Raw genomic sequence first — 21,846 nt, 5'->3', positions numbered from 1 at the left:
GACGTAGCAACATATTCTCAACAGAGACAGATCAGCAGCATGGAAGATCTACAGCAATGTATTGAAACATTTGGTTTTGACAATTTTTAGGAAGTGTCAAATCAAAGTGACAAATTTTGTGTTTATCATTTGGATATACAACCATACCCACAGATTTCACATTCAGTGGTTGTAAGTAATCTTGATGTTTCTGTTTATCTAAAAAGTATTGCATCGAAAAAATTTCAAAATTTACCCTCCCATATAAGTTGACAAATTACAATGACTTAATTGCCATAGACACACTTAAAAGTATGAATCCTATGTGTGAGAAAAATTCCTCTAAAATAGATTTCTTAAATGATGCTCTGTCTTCTTTGAAGACTGATGAAAATGAATTACTGATAAATTTTGTGGAGGAACAAATTAAGATTGGTCTTTGTGCAAAAAACTTGAAATACTCTAATGACGTCATAGTATTTGCTACTCTGTTACATTCAATTTCGCCACATGCGTACAAATTTATAAGATCTAGCAATAAAATGATACTGCCTCATCCATCAACTTTTAATTATTAAAAGTTGATTAGGAAAATTAGTCTGCGATTACCGGTTTCACCAACCGAGGAGATGAGTCAAAATTTCTTAATGTACATAAAAGACGGAGCAAAATATATTTCTGATGCAGATAAAAAAGTTATTCTTCTTGTTGATGAAATTTACATAAAACCTTATTTTGATTATAAGGGAGGTTCTGTTGTTGGCATGGCCTTCAACGCAGAAGAAACTGTGAAGAGTGCTTTTGTGTTTATGGTTTCAAGCCTAATGTCCCATTTTAAAGAAGTTGTGAATATTTTACCTGTGTTCAAAATAAATCATGTATTGTTACATAATATTATCCTAAAAGTTATTTTAGGTTTAGAAAATATTGGTTGCACAGTTATTGGTGTTGTCACTGATGACAACGCTATCAATAGAAAAGCAATGAGCGTGTTCACAAAGCCACATAAGAATTTATATGTGTATCCCCATCCTCAGTGTCCATCCAGACCACTATTTTTTGTTATAGATAGTATGCATTTGTTAAAAAATATCAGAAATAACTGGTTGAATCAAAGAAATGATGGCAAGTGCTATTTTTACCCGAACTTTGAATAAAAATTTCTAAGAGATGCTAACGTAAATAGGTTGAGAATCCGATTTGTAAGGAGGAAATTCCATATTCCTAGTATTAGAATGCAATGGTACCCGGCTCAGAGGCTTTGAAATTTTCCATTCATTTCTTTTTTTGTGTGTGTGGTAATTTTATTTTACTATTACGTATTTGATTCCTCATCAAAGGCACCGGAACCTAGGAGCGGAGGATATTTGAGCCCCACCCCCAATAAATTTTGTAAGAGGGCTGAGCCTTCCAATAATTTTTAGAAAAACAACGTTTACTGCGTATGCGCTTCAGCCTCGTATATACGGGACAGCCAACAACTTTCAGCGCTCTCCCCACCCAGTGTTAATTTCTTCATGTCAGCGCCTCTGCTTTGAAGGCTCGAAAAATCGGGCCTTCGAACTTGTAAATAAGCTTAATCGTTGTTCACTTTACCTCCTCCCACTTTTTTCATTCTTTCTGTTGTCTCATGTCCCCATCCCCAAGGGTCACACTCAACTAAAGAAGAGATACTCTGCTCTTGAGTTTACCGGCAGTACAAGCAAGAGAAAGGTTTCCCCCACCCGACCAAGTTACCTCCAGAGGTGCCTTCAGGCACAGCACTCTGGGAGGGTGCAATTTAGGATACATGGATGCCGGGGTGATTGCGAAATAAGACTACTATTGTCACAGAACAAGTGCATTGAAAAGAAAAGTAAAAAAATAAAATTTCAAGAGATGGATTCTACTAGTGATGCTATTTAGAGAAATTTTTTGTCAAAGTTTTTTCTGAGCTAAGTGTGAGAAACATATCCACTCGAATTTTTTTTTGGGGGGGGGGGGGCGAGCCGGCTCTACAAAAATGTTGGGGGGGGGGGGGCTCGGGCGGATAGAAGTTTACGTCTATGTCGATACCACTTCCAAAAGCAAGATGTGTAAATTGCAAGGTCCGGTATAAATAAGTCAAGGTGGACCAGATTGTTTACTGCGTTGTCCACAGTGCCGTCTTAACGCATGGGCCCGGGGGCCTCACAAAAATGAGATCCGGTTTAAATTTTCCTGCCTGCAAAAAGCCACTTGCCCAGGGGCCCACGATACCCTTAAGACGGCCCTGGTTGTCCATCCCTTTCAAAAAGGATTTGTTTAAATTTTAGTGGTCAAAGCCAACGTAATCGTTTCTGACAAATGAAGCACTTTCATTTCTAGCTCTTTACTTAAGCATTGTAAATATTGTTTGTGCCTCTGCATGCCCTAAAAAAATACAGAAGACAATTCAATCTTATTGGGTATCATAAGAGTCACAAAACCTAGAATAGGCCTATGTATCCAACTGCTTTGTTATGCAAACTGTTGTTTTACCTATACACAAAACGTGAACCATAATTTTGAACAATAAATGTCAGTTACTGTTCAAGACCATGAAATAGTATAACACTAAATTATTTTTTTTCAACCAAGCAGAAGTTTTTAATGACTTCTATACTTGTAGAACCCTCAAACTAAGCAAATGAAAAATTACTATACCACCCAATGGTCCACATAAACCCGGCCCCAATAACCTTAAAAACAACACAATTTCTGCTTTGGCAGAATCATTAATTGCAATAAACTATATTTCTTTATTTGGCATTATGTCCATGATTCCCTTCTCAATTAAAATAAATTGCAAGAATTTTGTTGATAGGATTTTATTGAAAAAGTAGGACAAAGTGGGGCATTTCACCAAAAAGTAGGACGAGTGGGAGCCCTGCATTCAACAAAATAAGCCATGCTAGACTGTTTTCTTACATCAGTTGTTCCCAAACTGTGAGTAGCGACCACCAGGAGGCGGGGTGGGGTGAGTTAATAAAATAGAGGGTCTTAATGAAAGGGGGAAGACAAGAAATTTAGGGCAGAATACACTATTTACCAATAAGTATTTGGACCAAGGGCGTAGCGGGGGGGGGGGACTTGGGGGTCTGGTCCCCCCCGAAATGTGAGAAAATGACCGAAAAAAGGGAAAAAGATGGCCAAATCCATTGTTCTGTCACTTTGGTCCCCCCCCGAACGAAATTTCTGGCTACGCCCCTGATTTGGACACCTATGCAAATGACGATATCTGCGGTCCTGAGATACGTCACGCCCTCCGCCGGTATATATCGTGTAGGAAACAACATCGGCATTAGTCGCATGCAAGATGCCGCGCAGTTCGGAGCTCTCTGATTTCGAGAAAGGTATAATTATCGGGTATCGCAAAAATGACCGATCCTTAAGGGACATATCTAGCGAGCTGAAGTACCCAAAATCGTCAGTGGCCTATGTGATTAAGAAGTGGATGGCGAGCTGTGATTGTCGGAATTTGCCCCGAGTCGGCAGACCAACGAAACTGGAAGACCGACGGGTGCTGTCCAGAGAAATTCGGAAGAACCGCGCGCAACCGATGGCCCTCATCCGCGAGGAGTTTCAACAGGCATCCGGGAGTATTGTTTCAATGAATACCATCCGTAAGGAAGCACATCTGATTGGTTTTCATGGTCGTGCTGCTGCCCATATGCCTTTGATCACAAAGTCCAACCGCGTTGCTCGGTTAATGTGGTGCAAAGCACATCGAAATTGGACCGTAGATCAGTGGAAACGGGTTCTTTGGAGCGATGAATCAAGGTTCACCCTCTACCATTCGGATGGCAGGGTCTGCCTGGAGAACGTCTCCTACCAGAATGCATTGTGCCAACAGTCAAGTTCGGGGGAGGTGGAATTATGGTCTTGGGGTGTTTCTCCTGGTATGGGCTGGGACCCTTGGTCCCCATTCATGGTAAGCTCAATGCCGATGCCTACTGCACTATTTTGGATGACAATGTGCTTCCTACGTTGTGGCAGTTTTACGGGGTGGACCCTTGTTACTTCCAGGACGACAATGCCAGCTGTCATACTGTGAGGTTAACCAAGGCTTGGCATGGTGCCAATGGGGTTCATAGAATGGACTGGCCTGCCCAGACCTGAACCCTATCGAGAACCTCTGGGACGAGTTGGATCACCGAATTATGGGGTGCCCTACCCGTCCGAAATCGGTGAAGGAACTGACATGTCTTCTCCAAGCCGAGTGGAAGAAAATACAACTAGCCGTCACACAAGGACTTGTGGAAAGTATGCCCCGGAGGGTTCACGCTGTAATTGCCTCTCGTGGAGGCTCTACCAACTATTGATTTTGAATAAACTTAGTTTTTCTTTTCAGTAAACTTTCCCCCTTCTTATCGGTCGTAGGTCCTCGGCTGTACCTCCACTACGATTCCAGGACGAAATAACTGGATTCTACACTCCCAAAAGAAGAAAACAACACTTTATTTAATTTATTATCCAACAGCTCCAATGAAACCGTCCTGTCTCTTCGGTACAAACTTTCGCACCCTCCCTCTTTTGCGAATGTCTCAAATCGTTATCGTTTCTCTCTCTCTCACGACTCCTGTTTCTCCTCGGCCTTTTTCCAACCTCTTTTCTCCTGAACCTTACACGTCCCATCATCGAAAAGCACATCCATCATTTTTAAATGATGATGATGCTTCAAGAGCGTAACTCGGTTTCTCACTGCTACTGTGACAGGGCGTCGGCATTATCTTGCGTATCACCCTTTCGGGTCCCCCAGGCCAACGCATGACGCTATCCGGTAGGTGAGTGTTGTACCGTGCAGTAGCAGCTACTTTGGCGGCGGCCATACCACCCTTGAATGGCAAATAACGGTTGTTCATCCAAGAGTTTATGGGATGGTGGTCACCACCGGCACAAGAGAAGGATGACCTTTCCCTGCCCTGATTCCTGGGTACGCCGTTGTTGACGATTGAAGATTTGGCCGGTTGGCTTCTGGTTTTCTCGGTCTTCGACTGCCGGTTCGTAGCTCTGTTGATTCCTTTGGCAAATGGACACGAAAACAATCGCCAGTCCGATTGCTTGGACGTTTCCTGCCTAGCCGGGAATTGGTTCGTTGCCGATCTCCTTCCGTTGACAGCATGACCATCGTCGTATCGTTTCGAGTTCATCTCCTTGAGCTGCGAGGCCTTGCCCTCGGATGCGGACGCGTCCCGATTGGTCTTGCACTTGACGAGGGCGAGCGTCTTCTTCACCATGTTCCCGTTGACGTAGGGACAGCGCCTCGTACAGACATATGGTATCTTGGATCCTCGATTGACGACTGCCACGTCGACGACTTCTCCGTGTTCTGATATAAACTGCGACACTGACTCGGGTGTCATTCCCTCGGACGGCATGTTGCAGACTGGGGTCATTTTAGCGCATCTGGTCTCGCAAGCCGGTACGGGCACAATACAGCGCACTTTAGTGCCTCCTCCGTTGACTTGGAATTTGTTCGAGTTCCTGAGACAGTACCGGACGACCCTCCAGTCCTTGGTCAGTCTTGACCTTCATGAAAGATGAGACCAACCTCAGGCTGATGTAGCCCTCCTTGTTTCTCTGGATTTGTTTCAGCAGAAAGTTGTTCTTCATGATGTTGAAGTTGGTGAAGTAGCTCTCGACTTGGGATATGATCCTCTCTTCAAGTTCTTCGTTAGGTATGCAAAAATCGTTGTTATTGCCGTTGTTGGCCTTCTGTTTGCCATCGGCAGATGAAGTACACACACCGTCCCTACGGCTCGGCTCATTGATCGGACTTGGAACTGGTACATTTTCCAAGAGTGCGTCGTATGCCGTCGGACATATTAACATTTCATTTATCAAGCGACTCGACACTGCGCGAGTAATTGGCACGTATCCGTGTTTGCCGTCGCTGATCTTCATCATACATATTTTGAGAGGGGCTATCTCACTTTCGCCAAATGCGGACTTGATCCTTATTCTCCCCTCGCCTTCACTGTCGTCGATCTCAACCAAATCAGATCTAACGACTGAGATCTGGGTCCCAGAATCAACTACGCCTCTTATTGTCTTCTGACCGCATTTCAAACTCACGGTCTGCGGTGTGTCAATGTCCGCACCAACACCAGCTGCCGGCACCGTGATATGTGCTGTTAGAACTGTGGTTTCTTCAAAGGTGTTCCCCTCTTCTGTCTGGACAGAGTTCACCTGGGCCCGACTCAATGGCTCCTGCTGGCCTCTTGCCGAACAAAACCTTGCTATATGGCCTTCTGCTCCACACGCGTAACAAGTGACTGCAGCTCTCTCTCTGGAATTCGAACCCATCGTCGCCTTAGGTGGGCAGGACTCACCCTGAAGCCTCTGGTTTCCGTTGGCTTCCCATCTCGGATTTTGATGAACCGGTCTTGGGGTTCTCGTCCTGTCACTAGGAAAGGGTGTCTTCAGAGTCCTCTTCACATCATCGAATCTATCTAGTTTCTCCGATAGCTCACTTGGTGACACCATATCACTCCATTCGTCCAGATAGTGTTCCTTAAAATCTGCTGGAACGCGTTTTTTCATTTGATCGCTGATGATTAAATCTCTTAGTTGCTCAAACGTCGTGACCCCCAAAGCCTCCGTCCATCCATCAAAATAGGTACACATTTCGTGGTAGAAATCTCTCCAGGTGCCCTCTTGATTCTTGTAGCGCGAAGAAAACATCTGTCGGAACTTCTCAGGGGTGAGAAGTTAATTATTATTAATTAATAATAGAAGAAGTTATTATCTCCGCAATAACAATTCCTTAACTTGATTATAGTCCTGTACTTGCTCTTCCGGCTCGCGGGCAATTAACTGGTTCATCTCGTAGGGAAGAAGTCCCAAGAGCTCAGCTAACCAATCTTCCCGTGCCAAGGCCGCGCGACGAGCTTGCCGCTCGAACAGCACCAGGTACAGACTTATGTCTTCTTCCATTCTGAACTTTTGCATCATGTTCTGGAAATCCCGGCTGGGGGTTCTGCCGCGCCCAGCTTGATTATTCTCCTCTCTTCTGACTCCTGTCTCGATCCTCAGTCTTTCGAGTTCATGTTCCATCTCCTTTTCTCTACGCCGCTCCTCCAACTCTTTCTCTCTACGCCTCTGCTCCATCTCTTCTCTTTCTTTCCTATTGCCTATGATCGTTTTCAGCATCTCTCTGCACGTCGCTTCGTTGTACAGTTCACTTTCCTGTATGGTACTCACTAGTTGCATTAAGTTGAACTCCGGTCGGACTTCTACTCCCAAGTTGGCGGCCATGGTCTCCAGATCCTCCTTGTTCCCCTTTGCCAAATACGCCATCTTTATTTATCGTCTCGATACCGCCGTACAACACTTGCTCCCTTTTGCCTGGGCAGGATTGCCCCTCTCAGCACCGGTTGTCGGGTTGACTTCACGAAAAAAAAACAGCGTGGGTGCTCGACGCTGCTACTATCCTTCTATACGAACCGGGTGGTTCCACCGTCGCTAGGACACTCTTCTTCGAATTCAGCTCACAATCTTGGGTCGTTGAAGCTACGACCTCATCCTGCCGACTGCGCCAGTAAACTTTCCCCCGACTTCTTATCGGTCGTAGGTCCTCGGCTGTACCTCCACTACGATTCCAGGACGAAATAACTGGATTCTACACTCCCAAAAGAAGAAAACAACACTTTATTTAATTTATTATCCAACACCTCCAATGAAACCGTCCTGTCTCTTCGGTACAAACTTTTACCCTCCCCTTCTTTTCGAATGTCTCTCATCGTTCCCGTTCCTCTCTCTCGCGACTCCTGTTTCTCCTCGGCCTTTTTCCAACCTCTTTTCTCCTGAACCTTACATTTTCTATCACAGGTGTCCAAATACTTATGGGTATATAGTGTATTACCCACTATTCCAGTGTCTATGTGGACAAAAGAAGAAAAACTATCAGCTCAGTTGGGACAACGTGGAAATGAGTAAACAGTGCAAAATTTTTGCTCGTGATGCAAACCATGGCTTGTTAACCGAGTCAAAATTTGTTTACATTTTTGCTGGTTAACTAAATCTCTTGTTGACCGAAGATCCATAGAACACACTTTCTTGTGAGCAAGGATTTTACTTTGCTCTACACCATAGTTCCCCACCTTTTTTTTGTCCCATCTCACCCTTTCTTCAGAAATTTTTTTCTCCCAACGCAATCGAATCCATAGGATCCTCTGTTATACCCGTAGCTTCTATCGCTCCCTGGAACTTGTACAAAACATCACTACTATCAGTGCTCTGTACGAAATAGATTTTTGCCTCATCCCCACATTTACGAATAGTTTTTCAACCAAAATGCATTGGGACATTTTTTTTTTTTACATTATCATACAAATTTGTCTTACTTTTTTTCTTCTTCTTGTGAAAAAATTAATATTGTTCAAGCGTTCTTGAATTGAATATGTTGAAGTGCCAATGGTTACGTGTCAGCTTTCTGTTCATGCTGTAGGTTTGTATTTATGTGTGCCGTATGTTACATAAAATAATAACAAGCATAATTTTGATTGAAAGAAGTTTAATAACAACAGAAAAATTCAGTTTCACAAGAAATAGAATTATTCCTTGTAAGGGTATAAATGGGCAGTTCGCTGCATTTACAGTTAAATTTTCATCAGAAGGGAATTTCAAATGACTGGCTTCTTTATTGCGAATCAACTCTTTGGGGAAAGAAGTAACTTACATACATATATTTTACGCTTAGTAACTTAAAAACTAATTAAAATTTCAACAAGGTTTCTACAAAAATGCAATAACTCAACAACTGAGTTTTTCAAAACAAGCATTGATACATACAAATATCCAAAATGATATCGCAATTTTTAAAGTGCAAGACCTTAGACTAAATATATATATCTCTGAGTATCCAGATATATAATATACATATTCATATATCACATATATCCAAATTTTTATGCGACTGAAATTCACAGAGGTGTGATATGTTCCCTCTCAGAATTTAAAAAAAAGTCTTCATAGATTGACTTCTTAAAAAAAACGTTCATTTGCAGGTCAGTCAGATGTTACTGCAAAACAAGTCCGACCTAAAAATATATACAAAATAATTTAAGAACAGAAAAATTGGCATACAAATTTAACAATCACTCAACTAGGCTTCTTAATTCCCAGATTTGTCATTTAGCCTCAGAATGCATTTAATCCACTCAGTAGCAGAATGGATGAGAAAAACAGGGAGCATTTATTGGTTTATTAAGTCATGCATGAGATGTAGTTCAACTAGTGTTTTGGGCATGTGAATTTCAGCAGGCTATCTAGCAAAAGCAAAATTCGATGACTTTTCTGTGACCTTTTTTCATTCACAGGGCTCACACTCAAAAAACTTGGAAAACGTAGGATGGGAACCCCCCCCCCCCCCCAGACAACATCAATCATGGCTAATAAAAAAAGCACTAAAATTTTTTTTTTTTAATTAAAAAAATTTTTTATAGCGCACTATTTCAGTATCTTGTAAGATAGGATCCTAAAAATAGGATCTTAGTAACCACAGATAATTATTTTCTGCTCTCCTCAATATATATCTATATATATAAAATTGATTTTCTGTGTGTGTGTCTGTCTGTGTGTGTGTGTGTGTATGTTCTCTATACAAATCTACAATTTTAGATCGATCGTCGCCAAATTTGGCATATATACCAAATGGGACCCGACTTGAACGATAGGCTACTTTAAAATTTCGTCAGAGCAGGGCAAGTGTCCCAAATGGGCGAAAAACTGTCGGGCAACAATGGTTTTTGGGCCTCAACAATCACTTTCCGAAAGTTTACTTTGGTTACCGTGGTTCCCTAGCAATGCGTTTAAGACGTGTATATGCCTTTACAACAGTTTGTCACTTCTTTAATCCTGTTAGTATATGTATAATAGTTTATGCCTTTATAATGGTTTGCCACTTTCTCAATCCTCCCAGTAATGAGGCTTTTCGAATAGACGTCATAATCATCATCAGCATCAGTTTGAGGGTCAGGCAGGGATGATTCCCATAGAAATCAGTGTTAAAATTGCCGATTTTACTGTAGAAATGCGGAAATTTGGTGGGGTTTTCCACCCCATCAATAATTTTAAAAGTTGTATTTTATCCTCGATTTTTGAAATATTGAGTTCGCTTAGAGATATACGAAGCCCAGGAGATTAAATATGAAGTGATTAGCCAGACCTACTTTCGAGTTCGATATTCATGCAATAACATTGATTTCAACTTTTTATTTACATCTTCTCAAGCATGAAAATTAATGTCTCCGTATTGTAATAATAAAATGTGAAAAATAATGTCTTTTGATATTTATTTGCATAAATTCATATAGTTTAGGATGTTTTTAAAATTAGTTATGGGCCCCGTAAAGTGCATCGAAAAAATTCCACAGCTTTAATTAAGCATTTTGGGAAGCTGAAACAGGCAGAAATAGATAACTTGAAGTTCAGGGGGAGGGAATCGAAATACCTAACACCCATAAAAAAAAGGGGGGGGGGACTATTCATTTCTACGTTTCTTTAAATTTAGATTTTTGTTTATTTCATGAGTCGCGTAGGACGTCGCCATATTGGTTAACTTAGACACGGTTTGCATGTCCCTCAAAGAAAGAGGGAGATATCGCATGATCCAAAAAGCCTCATTGAAGAAAACCCGGGCAGCGCCGGGTATTGTAGCTAGTATATATATATCACATTTTTTTTGGGAGTCTTCCACAGTCCAGTCTGTTACAACTCTCGTTGACAATAAACATGGCAAATTATGAGGATATATAAGTTTTTTAAGAATCATGCTCTTCCAATACCACTTCCAAAAGCAAAAATGTGTAAATTACAAGGTCCGATATAAATAAGTCAAGGTGGACCAGATGGTATTACTGCATTATCCATCCATTTTTTTAGTTGTCAATGGCAGCAGGCAGGTCATTTAGGGGGGGGGGGGGTCGGGGTACTTGTATTTATAATACATTGAATACATGTTCTTTGTGCCGTCCACAGTGCCGTCTTAACGCATGGGCCCAGGGGCCTCACAAAAATGAGATCCGGTTTAAATTTTCCTGCCTGCAAAAAGCCACTTGCCCAGGGGCCCACGATACCCTTAAGACGGCCCTGGTTGTCCATCCCTTTCAAAAAGGATTTGTTTAAATTTTAGTGGTCAAAGCCAACGTAATCGTTTCTGACAAATGAAGCACTTTCATTTCTAGCTCTTTACTTAAGCATTGTAAATATTGTTTGTGCCTCTGCATGCCCTAAAAAAATACAGAAGACAATTCAATCTTATTGGGTATCATAAGAGTCACAAAACCTAGAATAGGCCTATGTATCCAACTGCTTTGTTATGCAAACTGTTGTTTTACCTATACACAAAACGTGAACCATAATTTTGAACAATAAATGTCAGTTACTGTTCAAGACCATGAAATAGTATAACACTAAATTATTTTTTTTCAACCAAGCAGAAGTTTTTAATGACTTCTATACTTGTAGAACCCTCAAACTAAGCAAATGAAAAATTACTATACCACCCAATGGTCCACATAAACCCGGCCCCAATAACCTTAAAAACAATACAATTTCTGCTTTGGCAGAATCATTAATTGCAATAAACTATATTTCTTTATTTGGCATTATGTCCATGATTCCCTTCTCAATTAAAATAAATTGCAAGAATTTTGTTGATAGGATTTTATTGAAAAAGTAGGACAAAGTGGGGCATTTCACCAAAAAGTAGGACGAGTGGGAGCCCTGCATTCAACAAAATAAGCCATGCTAGACTGTTTTCTTACATCAGTTGTTCCCAAACTGTGAGTAGCGACCACCAGGAGGCGGGGTAGGATGAGTTAATAAAATAGAGGGTCTTAATGAAAGGGAGAAAACAAGTAAATTAACAAAGATGACCTGAATTTTGTTTCAAATTTTTTAAAACTTTTAAATTTAAATACAATGCCCTATAAAAACTGGACCCTAAGGGCTCCCCCCCCCCCCAAAAGCATAAGTGGATACGGGTTTCTTCCCTAACAAGGTGCGGGACTAATGTCCAGTCCACCCTTTGCTCTTCTGCCTACGCCAATAATTTTTTTTAATCGGGGGGGAGGGAAGCGGCAATCGTCTTCATTGCCTCCGTATCCCCCACCCATGGCTTCAATCAACTTTGCGAAATCACGTAAGTCCTCAGGTTATCATGAGTATTCAATGCAATCCATTCCTGCATACACCCTTGCCGGTTGTATATACGGATGTCTGGCAACCCTAGACCCCCCCCCACCCCTCATCAATGTTTCTGTCGTATCGGAGTTTCTTCGCCACCTACCACAAAACTTTCCAAAGCAAGCTTCATGGGCGCACCTGCGCTCGTTGAAAACGCGTCCTGCGAATGCAAAACTGCTGAACGCACTATTGATCGATATTAAGCCGTGTGCACAACAGCAGCGTTGGGCTGCGACGCATAACAATATTGGGCTCAAAACAGAGCAAAAGACCGCACGACGTTGAATGGAGCAATGTGATTGATCGAGCAGTTTGTTCAATCGGCTTAACGATCGGCGAAGACTGACGCGCATCACCAGACAGTGATGTGCATCAGAAGAAACCACCGTTAATAGAGCCCATTTCTTTAATGATTGCATTAAAGTAGACAGGGGCGTCGGAAGTATTTTTGACCAGTGGGTGCTCACACAGGCATTCGCCGGGGAGGGGGGGGGAAGGGTGCCCTTCCTCTTGAAGGATATCAAAAATTGAAAGAGTATTTGTAAAAACAAATATTAAAAAAAACACAAATATATTTTTGTATAAATTCTATATACCATGGGTGGCTTGAGCCTCGGGGCTAAAGTCTCACCATGCGAGACATTGGTTATGCGAAACTGTGTACCACACTTATAAGCCGCATCAGTGAAGCGATCCCGAAAATTATCATCTGTGCTTAATAAATTTATTTTTTTATTTCCCGTGATAAGATACTTTAGTAATAATTTCTAATAATTCATTAATTTAATGAATTATTAGAATTCACTAAACAAGGAATCTTGTTTCATGAATTTAATGATTTAATCTTGTTAATCAATCAGGAATCTTAAATAAGTCATGGTTTTTCTTTATAATTATTTTTGCTACGAGCCTAATCTATGAACATATTTTATTTCGTAAACCTTTGAATTTATACAAAATGTTTTCAATGGTTACTTGCATGTAATTATGATAGGGTAAGGTAATTAACCAGTCAGGTGACCAATTAATTTCTCCTTTTTAAACGTTTGAAGCTAATAAAATGAATTTTCCTGATAAAAAGTTTTTATGAGCATACATTTAAACTGACTTCATTTTTTTAAATCACCAACCAAAAAAAATTATGAGAATTTAAATAATTAGATTAAATATTGGCGCGACGGCGTATGCTGTCGTAACCACCTGACTGGTTAAGGTAGATGGATACTTTTGGAATAACATACAATAATTAAAAAAGTGGTGACTGTGAAGAGGTCAAATAAAAATAGGGTCTTCAAGCAGACACTCGAACAATCGAGAGTAAATTAAATTTCAAAAAATTTGGCAAGCACCAACCAAATTTATTGTGGCACTAATCATAACCAATTGAATTAGTATTTAGTCATGCCAGAGCACTGGTTACAATTTTTTTCTACAACCCTATGAAGAAGGGGGAACAACAATTAAAATAAATTTTTTTTTTCAGTATACGATATGCAGGGGCGGCTCAAATGAGATGTGACTCATGCAGACCCATGGAGCTACAGAAAAGGCACCACATCAGGGTTAAGGAAAAAAATAGAGAAAAGTTTGAAAATTTTTCCTCAGGGTGCCACGTAAAGAGGTTTGGCTGTTTTCACGCAGTCAGATGCACCAGCTTCAGGCCCGCAACTAACTCTTGGGCACCGAATACATCATTAATTTATCATCATAAAAATCTATACCGCAGTAAAATATTTCAATTCGTACTTTGAACAGGGCCGTAACTGCGGGGGGGGGGGGGGCAACTGCCCCGGGCGACAGTTTTAGGTGGGAACAAAGAACAACATTAACAAATTATCGAATTTTAAAGTTGTGGGGGCGGCAAAGTAATGTTTGTCCCAGACGGCAAATATCCTAGTTATGGCCCTGCGTTGAATAGTGATAAAAAGATATTAAAAAATTTAAATATATATAAGGAAATCGTTGGGAAAAATGAATTTCCCATGCAATATAGAATTCTTCGCATTTTACATAATCTTTTCTCGTCAATCTTCATTGGATTCAGCTTACGCACCGCTTATTTTTCAAATAATAGGATTAATAATGAAAATTAGAATACACAAACTCACCCCTGATGTATTATCATCGAAGAAAAACTTTTTTTACACAATCGAACACGATAAGAGAAATAACACTCTGCCGTTAAGTTTTGAAACAAGATCCTATGAGAAACAATTTCTGTACGAAAAATCTACTAAGATATCGCTGGTAAGTTTAGTTTAACAACGAATTACATATATATGAATCTTACCACTATCTAGTGAATTCGCCTGTTGGAAAATCCAAATATGAAATGCCTAGAGCTTCGATAAAGTAATTATGTTTGTACTTCATCTTCACTGTTTATTTACACCAATGGTTCTCAAAGTGTGCGTTGCGGCTACTAGGGGCACCGCGCTGAGCCGTCGATATTGATGTGTGCCGTTTCGGTGCTTTGAAGCGATTATTTGTTAGACTATTTTGGGGAGCTGCGAAAGGGGCAATGCCGCTATATTGGCAATCATTCCGGCCAGCAGTAAACATAGGTAGTACTGTACTCGCTATCTAACATGTAAAAACAAAAGACGGCGACGGCGACTAAGGCAATTAGTGCATAGTTTCAGGAGGGGGAAAAAAATAGTTTCCCATTTCAAAAGAAAAGGATTTCTTTTACGAAAATTGCGGCCCCCCTAAATTTTGCGGCTAGGTATGATCGCACCTTTCGCAACTGCCTAGGTCTGGTCTGCTTCAACAAAATGGAAAGTGAAAAAACAAAGAGATTAGTATCGGTTTGAGAAAGGGGGGCCTTCCTTCTGTCACACGGAACCCTTGTGATGGTTCTAGATACAAAGTGAATCGTTTCCTCATCCAAGATCATTGACCCTCCTGAAATCCTTCGGAACAACCGAAATAAAAAATGTTCGAGCCCATGTGATCATGCGCAGGGCTACCTTTAAACAGAGATCTAAAAATCATACCCCCCCCCCCAACTGATGGGGGCAAACAGGGCTCCTACCAAGAATGAAAATTTGTTTTGGCACTTCCCCCCCAAATTTCCCGTCACGAGCCGCCAATTCTACCTTGGAAATATTGTATACAGCGGCACCCTGTCTTGGCCGATCTCCTGGCACACCCCTTTTCAGGTATTAACCGTGGCTGTAATCGGCACTGTTTATTTCCAAACAAAAATATTGCTCCAAATGGAGCCATGGCTCCAGAAGCGTGAGCAGGAAGGAAGGACTTCGCGGAGCACCGATTGAGAACCGCTGGTCTAAGAAAAAAAATTTACACACAATTGCACCATTGTCAAGACCTTTTAAACAAATTATCCCATATCTGCTGGCATAGACGTACGCTGACCTTTCTCGAGGGAGGTTCATATTTTTTTTCCTTGGGGGGGGGGGGGAGAGTTTACGTTTTTCTCCTGTAAAATAACACTATAATCTTGGCTCGGGGGGGAGGGGTGTGGGTTAGCCCCTCCCCCTTTGCGTACGCCAACGTCTGCCGGTATCAGTCATAAACAAGGAGACAAATTTTTCTTTAAATCTTTGCAGGCATTCATTTATTCGACTGAAACGTGTCTGCATCACCATCATCAATGCAGAATTTCATTTATTGTAAAATACTTTTACCCTGAGGTAAAGGAAGGACGCCTGCGTGCAGGGCCGCAACTAGATACTTTGTCACCCGGGGCAACCAGAATTTTGTCGCCCCTTGCATGTAGAGGAAGCAGTTAAAGAATGAATTCGGTGTCCCTCCTAGATCAGCGCCCGGTGCGCCAGACCCGCCTGCCCCCCCCCAGTTGCGCCCCTACCTGCGTGGACAGAAACAGTAATAAAAAGCGGGTGTGGGCTCCAAAAACACCCATCGCAGATGCCTGAAGCTGTACAAATAACCACTAGATAAGTAGAGCAACACGACAGAACAAGATATATAAGATGAAGAAAAATAGATTTTTCATTTTTTGTTTACTGCAAAACACTGTGGGTGTTCAAGTAGCAGCAGCACCCCCCGGTTCTGACACCACACCAAAACATATGCATCTGGATACCCTCCATCCCTTAGACAAAACAGGGAAGGGGGGAATTAAGCAAAAATGTGAGAAAGCGGGGGAGCACTCAGGGCCATCTTAAGAGTATCATGGGCCCCCGGGCCAATTGATTTTTCTGTGGCCCTATCAAGCAAATTCTCGAAAATTTCAACCTGATCCTTTTTGTGAGGCCTCTCTTTGATCAAGGTGCCCGGGTGGGCCCATGCCTTAAGACGGCGCTGGGAGCACTACAGTAAAATGTTTACTGTATCAATTGTGATGGCAACTGGGACTCCAGCAAAATTTCAAGACTCATAGATAGGAGAAACAGCGATTTTTCATTTATTCATTTTTTTTTTCGTGTTCGATATTTACGGAAAAAAAATCAGAAATCTATATAGGAGGTTTTTATTCTCCTGAATAAATTCTGTGGGTGCTCTGCCCTGTTCTAAAAGAGAGTGTGGGTGCTCGAGCAGCGCCGTCTTAACGCATGGAATCACCCTGGCACGGCCCGGGGGCCTCAAGAGAAGAGTGGCCTCACAAAACTGAAATCAGGGTGAATTTTTTTAGAATTTACAAGGTAGGGCCTCAGAAAAACACTTGGCCCGGGGGCTCATGATGCTCTTAAGATAGCACTGTGCTCGAGCACCCACAGCACCCCCGCTCCGACGCCACTGAAAGGTAGAACCCCTTTATACCCAGGCCGACACATACGCCATTTTGATCCTAATTAGCGCGCTGCTCAATGTTATCTTACCGTAGGATCCTTAGGACGTCTTCCTTCTTTTAATATTATTAGAGTGTTTTTGAATCATTTTTGTCAATTTTTCCCGAAATTACTGCAAAAATTCCGTGATTTTTGGCTCCAGAATGTTAAAATTCGGATAAAAAAGGATTTCCAGAGTTTTATAGACTAATGCAAGAATCGTGAACTGTGCATTAGAGCGCTAAGTTCCTCACAGAGAAACGGAGCTTCCCTATGCAAAGTAAGTGAAATTTAATTATATTTTGAATTAAAATTTTTTACAATCATATTTGTGATAATGCCATTATATTTTAGAACTAAATGATAGTAAAAATGAAATGAAAGTAAAAAAAATCAGTGGAAAATAGCAGACGATATTTGGCGCCATAATTTTGTGTTGTGTGCAGCATAAGAGTTACGGTGATTTTAAAATGCACAATATCATTTTCTGTTCCGTTTGACTTTGGAGAAATGATGCGTAAGTAGGATTTTTAACGAACAAGAACTAGTTGAATCTTGAATTAATTGTAGGTTGCCCCTGAATCATTTGATTGCTTACGTTTTTGATTCCTAGTTTGGCGAGTTATCGCTGTTTCAGAGAAAGATTCGTAAGTTATTTTATTATGCGTTTAAAACAAATGACATGTTTGAATCATTAATAGTTTATAAATTTTGAGATTTTTAATGAACAAAACAAGTCGAAATCGAATTAATTGGACGTCAGCCCTGCAATCTTGTTTGATCACTCAAGTGAGCTTTTCTGATTTGGCGACTCATCTCTTGCACATTGAGAATATTCCATGCCGTGGGATTAAAAATAAATGTAATAGTAATAAACTTTTCAATTTATTTTCATTTTTGTCCGTATTATTTTTTTTTTACAATAAGCAACAAAATTATGTGTTTGTTAGTAATCGATAATTTGTGTTACAGTACTGGGCAAATTTAAGGGACCATTTATCAAGATATTTCAAGGGCTGTGTAGCCAAATTAAGTACAGTGGAGCCTCAATATGAGATATAATTTTCAGGTCATTGTTATCAGTCATAATCTCCCATAGTCCAAGAAAATAAATTAAGACACCCCCGTCAATGTTAGATAGGGAATCACCAGGACCGTATTTATGTCTTTGCCGCCCCTCCCGTTTCAGTCTAACTCCCCCCCCCCCCACCGCCTTTCATGCCACTACTAATAAATCATAAACAAACAAAAGGAAGGGGTGCTCAACCTCCGGCCTGTAGGCGTCGACACATCGACAAAAAACACTGATAAATTTAATTCAAATGTATGATGCATACATTCGAATGTTAAAGTATCTCGGCATCAATCAATGGTGTCTAGATACTTTCTGAGTACTTTGTGCGCACTTGGCTATAGTCTAGCAACAAAACCAATAATGCATTACATAATATCTATGCCAGTGGCGGATTAAAGTTTGTCGAGGCCCCGGGCGCAAAAGAAAATATTGGGCCCCTTAAATTATGAAAAGTGTGAAATTTGGGTTTTTCGAGGTCCTTTAGATGTCTGGGTCACCGTGCGCTCACCGTTAAATCCGCGTCTGATCTATCAATATTATCTTTAACCGCACGTCCTAAAGTGTATTTTAAAATAATGAAATACTTTTACCAAAATTGTTTTGTGGACCGATTAAAATTTTAGACGGGGCCCGCCAGTGGTTTGATTTAAATGCTTGCATTACTTGAATATACAGTGTCCCACAATCGCCTGATGGTTTTCAAAGTGGGAATAGCAAGAAAACGGTGACAGATATTAAAGTCACTCTTGCGGAATGTAACTGTGCGAAGTCAGGAATTTCAGCTACGTCATTCATGTGTTAAGGGATTGTGTGGTTATTAAAATAAAAAAAATTATTTTTATATGTGGACAACCTGTGCGCAAAAACCGAATTAGAAAGTTGTTGTCCTGTCTCTTCTGATGCCAACAAAGAAATGTCCACGTTTCTAAGTGCAACATTCACAGAGATATCGGAATTCTGAAATCAGAGAAAAGTTGAGAAAGAAACGTTGTCTGTTAATTTTTGCTGCTTTTTTCCCAACTTTCCTCCGATTTTCGAATTCAAATATCTCAGTAAATACTTAGAAACAAGAAAATTCTTATTAATTAAACTGCTTTTGTTTTTTTCCCTATGCTATTGAAAGCTAATTTACATAATAAAAAAAATGTAATAATGCAAAGATTATGTAAAAAATTCTTTGAAACGTTAATTTAGTATTTAAAAGGTTAGAATAATACACATTGTATAGATTTTCTCCTGCTATACCGAAATCAATTTTTGTGAAAAATCTTTGCATGATAGTCAAAAATGAGCCACGTTTAAAATCAGTGACCAAAAATGCATCAAGAAACTATATACATGGTTTCCAAAACTTAATGCGTTCATCAGTTTCCAGACAATTTTCCAAAATTTCATTTCTACAGGTCTGAACAATCAAATTTGTTATATTAAATTGATTCTAAATACGAATTAATATGGGATTTACTGAGTGGTAATTAATTTTTTTATTTAGAATTATAAACGAAATGAGCAATAACTAATATATATTTCACTGTGGTCTTTTGTTTCTATATTTCATTGCGGTATGTGTAGTTTCAATACAGTACCGCATTTCTTGAAATAATTACCACATGAACGTATGCGTAGTTGTATCGGAAAAAAGAACCATCAATATGTGACATTTTGTTTATGAACTTAACATAAGGCCCCGCATCCGCCGCACATTTCTGATATAAAATTTGCTTACTTTTAATTTTGGAAATACTTGCTGAATGCTCAGTAATCACTGTCAAATGCTTGCGAATTTCAAAAATGCTACTCGGTTAATTGAGAGCTGAATATCATGTAATTCAATAGGCCAATCTCTGGGAAATTGTGTTTTTTGAGACGAAAATGAACAATAGTTCAAACTGCAAAAGTAAAATGTAAACTGTTCACCTGACGTGTTTGTTACTCATCTGAGAAGCAAATAAGAACAGACAATATAAAGATTGCAGAGAAAACAGGATTTTTATATGTTGTCCCTGTATTAACACCTGGATGTGAGTCAACTTCATGTGGTTTTGCACCCAAAATGAAACTGAAATGCAATAAATATTCCTTTTTTACTTTAATTTCTTAAATGAGCACTAGCTCAAACTTTTTTCAATTTATCGATGTATCGTATAAAAAAATATGAGTCTTATACGCCCCTAATTGAATACAAATATTACAGAGGATTTCAAATTACCTAAGATTGAAATGTGGCGATTGTTCATAAATTATCATTCAAGAAAACTCTCAGAGAATACAAAATGTATGACCTTATGAAAAATGAGTAGCTATATTTGATATTCACTTACTTTGTTTTCACTAGGAAAGAGTAAAATCAGGAGGAGCTTTTTTCCGTTTTGTTGGTAATTCATCCATTCAATTTACAGCCACTTAAATTGTAGTCTGTTTACATTACATGAACGCAGGTGTCGGGGAGATATGATTGAAGTGTTCAAAATTTTCAACGGGATGAAAAAGATGGACCATGAATTATTAGTACACCGTCAATTGACTGCTTTTACAAAGGGACACCTGTATCGATTGGTAAGGGACAATTATAGGTTATGGTGTCACAGGGAATTTTTCTCTAATAGGGTTGTTAGAGTGGTAAATTCTAATACATTTGACACATTTAAAAAGAAATACGATAAACATGGTGGGGTAAATCGAGAAGCTATCCATACATAGAATAAGACAACCATAAGTATTCTTTATGGGCATTGAATAATATTTTATCATGTATATATATATTGTTTGTAATTGCATTTTTAATTAGGTTGCTGTATTTTTGAAATATATGACACCCATATTTGTTATGGGCATCTTTTCATCAGCCACCTCGTAGGGCATTTTGCCTATTGTGGCGGGTTTTTTTTTGTATTAACACTGTTTCTATCCCCCAGATGGTCAACCATAGCATAGCCCAACAATAAAAGCATCTTTGTTGCAGAAGATTTTTTCTTATATGGCGGGCGTCGTTAAAATCAGTAGAATGTTCTGTCTTTTTACTTTCAAAGAGAGCCGAAACTGAGCTATTGAAATGTTCTTTGTGGTCAGCTGGGAAGGGTGCAGCAGCCTCCAGTCATGTAAAGAGAAATCCCTTTTTTTCCTTCCTGACGCTCTGCAAACACCCTCCATAGATAAGAAAGAGAAATCCCTTTTTTTTCTTCCTGACCGCTCTACAAACACCCTCCAAAGAAAATACCACCCTGTTCTTTGGGGATGTCGGCTGAACTCTTGTCTTTTTCCCAACACCTTCAGTAATCTGAAATGAGTGCTGTTTGCTTCACTGGACGCCTACTCACCCTCCCACCTCTACTTGTGAAAATAATATTTGGGAAGGCGGTGATTAACACTGTAAATAGGAAGGTTCAACCACAGTCTGTGTGGAAAAAAACACAAAAAATAAACAAAACTAAAAAGAATATGGTTTAATAATTATATGTTATTTACTATAGAAATGACACATGGGACTTCCTCACGTTTAAGAACTGTGAATTTAAAAAAAAGGTTTTCTCTCTTCTCTTTCTATACTCCAAAATTCACTGCGCCTCCTAATTTGCCACCCTGGGCTATAGCCCGCTCAGTCCCCCTGTAAATACACTACTGGCAATTACAACACAAATTTATTTTCAAGTTATTTTTCACATATTTTTTATGAATGTACAAAATGTTTCAAAGCTCATTTGTTCTACTCTTAATCTTCTTCAAGACAATGCCATAATTTGGGAAGGGTTAAGATTAATAGTCCTTCCAGAGAATATTTTCCTCGATGAGAATATATTCTTCAGCTATAGAAGTCCTTCCAGAGAGTATTCTCAAGAATATTTGTAATAA

At 40.0% G+C, this 21,846-nt stretch overlaps 1 protein-coding gene across 2 annotated transcripts in view; it reads right to left on the bottom strand.

The window, feature by feature from the left end:
• Positions 1 to 8,477: 8,477 nt before the first annotated feature.
• The window catches only part of Nmt (N-myristoyl transferase), a 338,957-nt gene continuing 325,588 nt past the window's right edge, over positions 8,478 to 21,846 (bottom strand). For both annotated transcript variants that reach the window (XM_089256021.1, XM_089256022.1), the window contains one exon: positions 8,478 to 9,020. In XM_089256021.1, coding sequence (XP_089112147.1) covers positions 9,000 to 9,020 — 21 coding nt within the window. In that variant the 3' untranslated portion in view covers positions 8,478 to 8,999. The remainder of the gene's footprint in view (positions 9,021 to 21,846) is intronic.

This window comes from Pholcus phalangioides, unplaced genomic scaffold, assembly GCF_987345545.1.
Source record: "Pholcus phalangioides strain wild (caught in Gottingen) unplaced genomic scaffold, Ppha-v1.0 ptg000004l_1, whole genome shotgun sequence".
In the NCBI taxonomy this organism is placed as follows: Eukaryota; Metazoa; Arthropoda; class Arachnida; order Araneae; family Pholcidae; genus Pholcus; species Pholcus phalangioides.
The sequence above is the reverse complement of the archived record's forward strand: the minus strand, read 5'-3'. Positions and strand labels throughout refer to the sequence as shown.